Here is a 9,307-nt window from a genome sequence, read left to right as displayed (position 1 = left end):
AAATGGCATCTATTGTCAAGTGAATAAACAACGGTTGCCTCTGCCTCAAGACCTTGTGTAATAACCTGGTCTTAATAGCACATTATGATAGATGGCGCTGTTCTAGTAAGTGTTGAAATCAATACAAAACTTTGTTCAATGAATGAACGTGAAATAATGGGTAGGTAGATATTAAACCCTTACCCACTCCATTTATTGCTGAATTGCCGAAATGCTGAATATGAATGCAGGGACCCGATCTATTCATGAATTTAATCCTGAATCGGGAATTTATCCTTATGTAGGTGCCTATCTATAGTACCTATTTTTATTGTACTTATAATTATCTGAAACTTATGACATGATTACATGAAGAGGATTTTAGAGGTCATTTGAATTTGAAATAAAAAGGTACAAAGGTTTCAAGGCTAACTTATATACTTAATGTAGGTTAGTGGACAAAGCTACACCTGGCTTGGACTGCCCGAGTCCTTCGTATCCAGTCTATCCACCTTTAGCTCGGCTTTCATGTAAAAGTTGTCAATTATTTAAAAACTCGAAACATGTGATTCCTACAAACTACATACCGCGGTGTAGCTTTAAATTTTGGTACAGACGAAAAATCGATACCTTTGTCTGACGTACTGTGTACTTGTTTGAAATTGCCGCCTGTGACGTAAAACTACCTCCTGACGTCACGCAGACTCCCTATATAGCACTTTCTCCCTCCCTCTGATTAATAACAAGGCGAAACGAGAAAGACGGGGATAATCACGCAAATCTTGTGAATCGCGTCGTTTTTAATGTGCGAGCGATGTTCAACTCGATCTTTACAATTTGATAACAAATCAGTGATAAGATTGTCCACCGTTATCATCCGGAGAATGTCACGAGCGTTAAAACATAACTACTGATAAACTAGTAGTATTGTACTCGATTTGACCTTGCTCAGTAAAAGTCAACGTACAGTGCGTTTGTTTTTATTAATGAAATGTCAAACGCCGCAGTTGTACTTCCCGAGCGGAATGACGTGAGCGCAGGCAGCGCCGCCGCGCCAGGACGTCGAACTAACCGCAGTAGCCTGAAGTCCGTCGGGGAGTGCGCGTCGCGGTAGACGGGCCGCGTTGTCTACAATGGCCAGCAACATAAAGCCGATGCACAAGACGAAACACTTCCCGATAGACCACCTCGTGTGCGTCGGCAACTACGAGCTGGAGAAGACGATCGGCACGGGCAACTTCGCAGTAGTAAAGCTAGCGACACATGTTATTACTAAGAGTAAGGTGGGTACCTATCTCGTTTCGTCGCGTATTCCAGTGAGTTGTGTTCGTTTGATATGGTAATGCGTTTCTTGAACGTGCTGTACCAGTCGCTATCGAGTAGAGTCGTCCGCGGAGTGATGTGTTGTGTATGTGTTGTGAATTGGTTTTTTTCCATTAGTGTCACGATGCGACTCGCGACCGCGCTCAGGTTAGCCGTGTAGCATCGAGAACTCGTTCCCTTTGGTATCCGACTGATTGTGACCACTCGACTGGTGACTGATGGGACGAAAACGTGTTTCGTGTAAAAAAATAAAACTGCAACCCGACCCTGTCAGACGTGCATTGTTTACTATATAGAGCCACACATCGTATGCACTTCTGAAATCGGTCGCATAATATCAAACTTCAAAAAATTCTATGTTCGTCAATTTTCAAAACTTTTTCCCCACAAAGTTCGCAGCTTCCTCCAATCCCGTCGATCCTGCGGGACGGAGGGCGGCGTGACCTCCAAAACGATTTTGCGACAATTATTTTCAATTGGGAATCTCATTTGATGCGCTCCACTCAATTATGGTTTCTTCTCGTAGTTAAGTCGAACAATTTGCGCACTTCCAACATGGGAAGCGCTCGCTATTTCTTATAAGAATCTTATTGTTTCCTGCTTTCTCTTCATGATACCATGGGAACACTGCTATACAGAGTGTACTGTGATAGAATAATTTGTGTTCTAAACTATTGCAATAATGCTGCTTTGAAACTGTTCAGACTATATCTACTTTGTACTAAGTAACAGGTTTTGTTTAAATAACCTAAAACATATATTTCTGATAAACAAAATTTGAATGTAAAGACTTTTATGTTGTAAAATCAGTTTAGAGTTCCAGCTGTTCTCTGTTTACAAATAAACAAACAGGATACTTTACAATACAGTATGGAAGAGAAATGTGTTTTCTTACCTGATTACTCCTAGAGTATGTTAGTTAACTGAACAAATGACAAAAGCTGAGTTGTACAGTAAACATTCAAATGGAACTAATTTTATCACATATGAGTATTCTTGGGTATAAAATCCTTGAATAGGGTTTCTGCACGAGTTACAGCAAGCCATTTCATATCCAGTTTCTTAGTAGAAAACTAATGTCTAGTTATTTTGCCTGGCAATTTGAAAATAATCTAGAATACATCCGCATTTAATTCTATTAATGTCATAGTTTGACAAAAATTGAAGATATTTTAAAATTGGAATATTTGTCACTTGTTTGTTTGTTTATATTTTTAGCTAGATCATTATTGGTCCAGCGTACAGTGTTAATTGTATTTGTGTACACACGGGCCAGTTGTTGACTGGCTGTGGCATGTGCCATATTGCTATTTTCAATTGAATTAAACATAGTCATTGTAAAATCTATGTAATTACGCAAAACACTAAATGTTGTTGCTTGGTGTACACAAAACCCTTCCAACTAATGTGCCACAAACTTATTTCATTAGGCAATAATGTAAAGAACATTTAAAAGTAGCATTCACACAAAATTGCTGGCTTCTGCTATCATACACACAGAGTATATACCCATAAAAAAAACAAGTGTCATACGTCTCCTTGACATCCGCATATACAAACTTTTTTCATAATTTGTGTTTCAAAATGTAACACTAACAACAATAATTATGTAAATTAATATGATAATCAATAATTACCAATAAAAAAATACTCCATCTTATTTCTTTAGTTTTCATGAACAGTTTTTAAAATATTTAAAAACATAAGACATAATTTTTCTTGAATAACATGAAAATTACTGATGGGTCAGTTTGTGTCGTACTGACTTGAGAATGTATTATTTTTTTAATTTTGTAGAGGCTATGACACTATTGTGTTGTGTTCTGTATGCTCCATCTGTATATTATTGATTAATCTGTGCACTAACACAAAATACTTCTGCTTGCTGTACACATAACCCATCCAACCAATGTGTCACAAACTTATTTCATTAGCCAATAATGTTTAAAGTGCCAAGACAATTTGAAAGTTTCATTCACACAAAATTGCTGGCATCTGTTAATAGAACATATTATGTTTTAGTGTTATGTAGAATAGGATCAATCTCTGTCGCACCATAATTTTGTTGACCTGGCTAAGAATATGCTCCTAAATTTACATTATAATTTAGAAAATCCATACTAATATTATAAAGCTGAAGAGTTGGTTTGTTTGTTTGTTTGATTGAATGCGCTAATCCCAGGAACTACTAGTAATAGAATATAATTGTAATAATTTTACATCAATCTCAATCACAATACCTAACTACAAAATAACTTCAAACTAATACATTTATATCATAGAATATATTGATATATTCTATGATTTTTATTTTTTATATAAGAATAAGAATAAGAAATTTTTTGAAAAAACTCAGAACACAAATTGCAATGACGTCCTGACCCTTAAACTAGGTAAGCCTGTGTCTTAAGGGCCAGTGACTTCCCTACGTACATATGCATAGGTACAGTTACAATAAAAACAATAAAATATCCAAATAGAATTTTTACAATAATCTTAAAAATACAATACTTAAAAAAAAGTTAATTTTTTTGGATTATCTGTTTAGTTATTAATTTTGTGTGTGTAGCTACATGCATGCGTGCAGGTACACACTATTTGGCTGTCAAATTGAAACTTTTTTCAGCATTTTTCAAACCCCTAAGCCCTATAGGGTAGGGTTGAGTGGGGGTAGGGTAGGAGTAGAGATAGAGAAGTGCATATAAGTCAAACCGAAGCTTGATTGGATCCGCTAGTTTGTAATAAAATTCTGTTAAGTAGTGTAATTTCCAAAAAAAGATAAAGCAAGTTAATTAAGAAAGATAGTGATTAATGAATAATTAAAAAATAACAGTCTTTATTAATTACATTCTCAGAAAAAAAGTACCTACTACTTACCTAGCTACCTAACTAGGTAGCTAGGTAAGTAGTAGGTTTTTTTTAAATTTAATTTGGAGGCATTAAATCAGAAATTTTGAAAAATCATGGACATAATTCTTTAATTTTTCTTACATTTTACACATACATAATTATTATGTTGATTTAATAAAATAAAGTATCAAATATCATTATATACCAAGTATGTTATATCAATATTAAAATTAATTTGGAGAATGCCCTCTGAATATCTATTGAATTATTAAAATACATGCAATTTCTGCTTTCATTAGCTAAACTCATCTATGAAGTTAGTTAGCTAGTTTATAGAATACAACAACAGGTTAAAAGTGGTAAAACAAAGGAGAAGGAAGGAAGGAAAGAAGGGAAAGGAAATATGTATTTTAAAATTTTTACCCCATCACTATAAAATAAATAAAGTTTGTATAAAAAATGAAACTTCTTTCACACGGACAACTATTACTATGTCTAGTCAAAGATAAGTACATTCCACAGATTAATATGATACTAGGTACTCATCATCATCATCATCATCATCATCATCATCATCATCATCATCATCATCATCATCATCATCATCATCATCATCATCATCATCATTAACAGCCGATGGACGTCCACTGCTGGACGTAGGCCTCTTGCATGGACTTCCAAACAAAACAGTCTTGAGCCGCGAACATCCAGTGGCTCCCTGCAAACCGCTAGGTACTCATCACACTAATATTATAGAAGCGGAAGTTTGTGTGTAGGTTTGGTTTGTTCCTCCTTTGCGCTACGGCTACGCAATTTGGCTGAAATTTGGAATGAAAATAGATTTTACTCTGGTTTAACACATAGGCTCTTTTCATCCCCGAAATATCCTTGGTTCCCGCGGGAATTGTGAAAAACTGAATTCCACGGACGAAGTAGCAGGCGTTCGCTATAATAAGTAGATTATAGTATGCGCATTATCATCTGAGTCGTCCGGTCATAAAAGTCAAAAAAGATAGGAATGTGCAGCGCGCCTACCTGCGCACCCTAATTATCGATAAACGGCTACCTGCGCACGTGCTAATGATGAGTCAATAATGATTTGGACGATTCTGATTGGTCGGTTTCTAATGTAATTGCATTGCGTATTTTTTTTGCTATAAATGTGTTTACTGCAATTAAATAAATACATTCATGTGTTACTCGTTGCGCACTATGGATACTAATATATAATAAATTTGGCAGAAGACGAAGATTCTGATGATGAAGACTCAGATGAAGATTAATTTTATTTAGTTAATAATTATATAATATGAAATATGTATTATATTAAATCAAATATTGTTAATTTTTTTAATTTTGTGAACAAGATACGATAATAAACTTTACTTATCGATAATATGTCTTTCATTGTTACACCCTTCACTATAGTATGCGCATTATCATCTGAGTCGTCCGGTCATAAAAGTCAAAAAAGATAGGAATGTGCAGCGCGCCTACCTGCGCACCCTAATTATCGATAAACGGCTACCTGCGCACGTGCTAATGATGAGTCAATAATGATTTGGACGATTCTGATTGGTCGGTTTCTAATGTAATTGCATTGCGTATTTTTTTTGCTATAAATGTGTTTACTGCAATTAAATAAATACATTCATGTGTTACTCGTTGCGCACTATGGATACTAATATATAATAAATTTGGCAGAAGACGAAGATTCTGATGATGAAGACTCAGATGAAGATTAATTTTATTTAGTTAATAATTATATAATATGAAATATGTATTATATTAAATCAAATATTGTTAATTTTTTTAATTTTGTGAACAAGATACGATAATAAACTTTACTTATCGATAATATGTCTTTCATTGTTACACCCTTCACTAGACGGCTCCATAAGACCCATAAGTGCAAGCGAGATAGATATAGAGAAATGATTTATGGCCCTAAGACTCAGTTGTTAATGCTATTAGTATAGACGGCTCCATAAGACCCATAAGTGCAAGCGAGATAGATATAGAGAAATGATTTATGGCCCTAAGACTCAGTTGTTAATGCTATTAGTATAGTTCTTTGTGCTTATAACATAATAACTTGTAAAAATAATTTGATATAATTTATGAGTTCTGATGGCTCAGTGAGTTATAAGAATCTTGAGCAAATAAACGGTCCTCGATATGAAAAATATATAATGTAATATTAAATTGAGTGACGGCTATAAAGTAAATGAAACGAAAACAAACAATATTATTTGGGTAAGTAATAATATTTTTTGTTTGTTTTGGCGGCCACTTAGCTGAGAGATTATATTATTGGGTTTCAGTTTTGCTTTTATTTCACAACTAGTTGATGTCCGCGGCGTCGTCTACCCACGAGTTTCAGTTTTAAATCGTTTTTAGGGTTCCGTTGTCAACAAAGAACTCTTAGTTTCGCCATGATTGTGTAAGTGCCGTACAGACTCTTTAATGGGACCACAGCGGCGGTTTTCAGAAGCATTGCCAGATGGGGCTCGAAGGTTAAAGCAGAAGAGACTGGCGTAACGGCTCTCTAAGGGCGTCTCCTCTAAGACTCGGACCTCGGATTAGAGGGCCTATTGAGATCAGTCCCAACGCCTCCGTGACCGTGGATGCAGCCCACGACCGGATGACGTTGTAAAATGGAGGACTTTGTCTTCTCCGGGGAAGACGCTGTGTGTGTGAACTTTTTTTTTTTTCTTTACAAAAGAATATTTGCCATATTTTTAAATATGACCAATATTCCCATTCCCCTCCAACTAGTCGGGAAAGACTGTATTAGGAGTGGGTACGATAATAGACCAACAGGGCGGGGATCGAACCACCGTTCGATCTTGCCGATGAGTTATTGAGGGTCACAAAGTTTGTGTTGCCTGTGAAGCGTCTTTATGTTGTCGTCAGTATCGGAAAGGACGTTTTTCGGGCGCCCACATTTACAATCGGCGGATAGGGGTGTAGTTGCAAGCCTCGACCACTAGTTGGCTGAACACACATTCGACAAAGACAATATTTACGTATTATTTGTTTAATAACTTTCATTGTTTACTAGGCAACAATTAGCCACTTTGTTCCTCGCCTCAGTTTCTACGCGCTACTGAAATGTCTAATAATATAAAATCTTTGAGCTCATTGCTAAAAAACCCACGTGAATTGATTGACTCTTCTTTTTGCAAGAGTTTCACACTCATTTTCTTTTAATATTACGCATTTTAAATGTGACTAATATTCCTCTTTCCCTTCCAATCGAGCGCTACGAGTAAAAAATGCTGAAAAAATGCTACTTTTTCCTTATTGACGATTCGTGAAACCTTCAGTGCATGGTTTCGTTGGACCAGTGTAGAACGTTTGTTTTTGTCCTCCTTTCCCCTCCATTTAGTGAACCTTGTGTTAATGACAAATTAAACACAAGTTTCGTCACTAAAATGTGAAGGGATTTAAACCTAGTATATACATATATACCAGCGAGTTTGCGTTGGGCCGTAAGTATCGTTGACCAGTACACAGCAGTTAACGACAAACTCGTGCTTCTCTTTGTGGCGGAGCAAAACTCCAACAATGGAGCAAACTTTGACTTTGTGGACTTGCGTGTTGCTACTTTTTCATGTTGTTTGTCGCGGAGTTTTTCATTACATTGGTTTCCTTTTCACCCTTAGTTTACTGAAAAATTTCAATAAAAAACAAAATATTTTTTTTAAAGCCAAGCTAGAAAGGCGCTTTTTGTCTGAAATTCGTTTCATTAAATGGAAAACATTCATTGAAGCGTTAGCTTCAGCTCTTTATCTATGTTGTGTGAAATTCGCTGATATCTTCAAATTGGATTATCCAATCACGATACATCGCTGTAAAAGTCGAATATCAGCTTTTTAATAAAAAAATCCAAATCGGCCGATCTGTTATAGCATTACATTACTACAGACATACAAATATACACTGAGTACTGAGTACACACGGAACACTAGTGTATGAGTATTATGTCAAGAGTTAACAATAAAAAGTAAAGGAGAATGCCCACCAGCCAAAAATCCCCTATTATAATAATTGAAGATGAAAATATTATGGTGTATAAATAAGGATCCGGTTAAACATTTGGCTTATAAAATTGTGTTTCTTGAAGAAAACAAAATTTTTATCAGTCTTCTTGTTTAAAAAGTCCGCCGGTGTACCAAAGCGGCGAAGTAACATTTGAAGCTGTATAGTTTTTCTGTTACCAACAAACTTAACAAACAAGAAAACGAATAAACAAACCAATCATAAGTCTTCAAAGAATTAACTAAAACTCAGGCTGTATGGTCAACGATCTTTGTTACTCCCCGTTGGGTAAAAATTAAAGATTTTACTGTATTCCAAGAAATACTAAAAGTTTTTGAAGTTGAGTTGGGAAGTTGGTGGTGCGTCTCACCTCTCCCTCGTGCCTCAGAGAGTACACCAAATACCATCGGATGTTGTTCAGAATCAGTTACAAGAGTAATTAATAGGTAGTTAAACCCATCAACCTGCATCAGAGCATCGTGGTGGGCGTGGGCGTTACAATATCCTGATGATGATATGATGATCATTGCAGTTAATAATATAATACGTTTTTAATATGACCGCTGAGCTAAATAAGCCGGCCGTAGCATGTTGTCGCTACATGCAGTTGAGTAGAAAATGTGTTTCATTTGCTGCTCAGTGCTCAGCGCAGCCCCGCCCACGGGCGAGGGAGCCTCATCCGTGAGCGGCTCCTGTGCGGACGGATTGTTATAAGTTGATGATTGATTGAGGTAACGGTTCAGACCGAGGTAAACTCGCACATCGAAAATATTTAACACCAATAATATATTTATTCCTGTGTTCTTACACACACACGTGTGCAATTTTAACACAATGAAACATCGATTCTATAGACGCAGTTTGTATGAACACGTTTGATCATGATCATATAGTTTTGACAGACGGGTAACCTTTAGAGGTAGATTCTATACATATATGAAGCGCGGCCGATGGCAGAGGCGAGGAGAGGCTAACTACAGGGACAGGCCTCTCCCTTGTGTAGGAGACTGGATAATGAACTTTATACCCACCTTGCTGCCCCAATGTGTGTTGGCGAGTTTTGGGTGATAATGTCTATTAACGACCTCTTTATGTTAATGATAATAATCGG

General features: G+C 36.3%; 1 protein-coding gene across 2 annotated transcripts in view; it reads left to right on the top strand.

The window, feature by feature from the left end:
• The first annotated feature begins 733 nt into the window (after positions 1–733).
• LOC112049641 (serine/threonine-protein kinase par-1) overlaps positions 734–9,307 on the top strand; it is a 30,129-nt gene continuing 21,555 nt past the window's right edge. Inside the window, exon 1 of one of the 2 annotated variants that reach the window (XM_052883219.1) lies at positions 734–1,262. In XM_052883219.1, coding sequence (XP_052739179.1) covers positions 1,113–1,262 — 150 coding nt within the window. In that variant the 5' untranslated portion in view covers positions 734–1,112. The remainder of the gene's footprint in view (positions 1,263–9,307) is intronic. The other variant, XM_052883220.1, reaches the window with a different exon arrangement.

The sequence above is a fragment of the Bicyclus anynana genome, chromosome 8 (assembly GCF_947172395.1).
Source record: "Bicyclus anynana chromosome 8, ilBicAnyn1.1, whole genome shotgun sequence".
In the NCBI taxonomy this organism is placed as follows: Eukaryota; Metazoa; Arthropoda; class Insecta; order Lepidoptera; family Nymphalidae; genus Bicyclus; species Bicyclus anynana.
The sequence above is the reverse complement of the archived record's forward strand: the minus strand, read 5'-3'. Positions and strand labels throughout refer to the sequence as shown.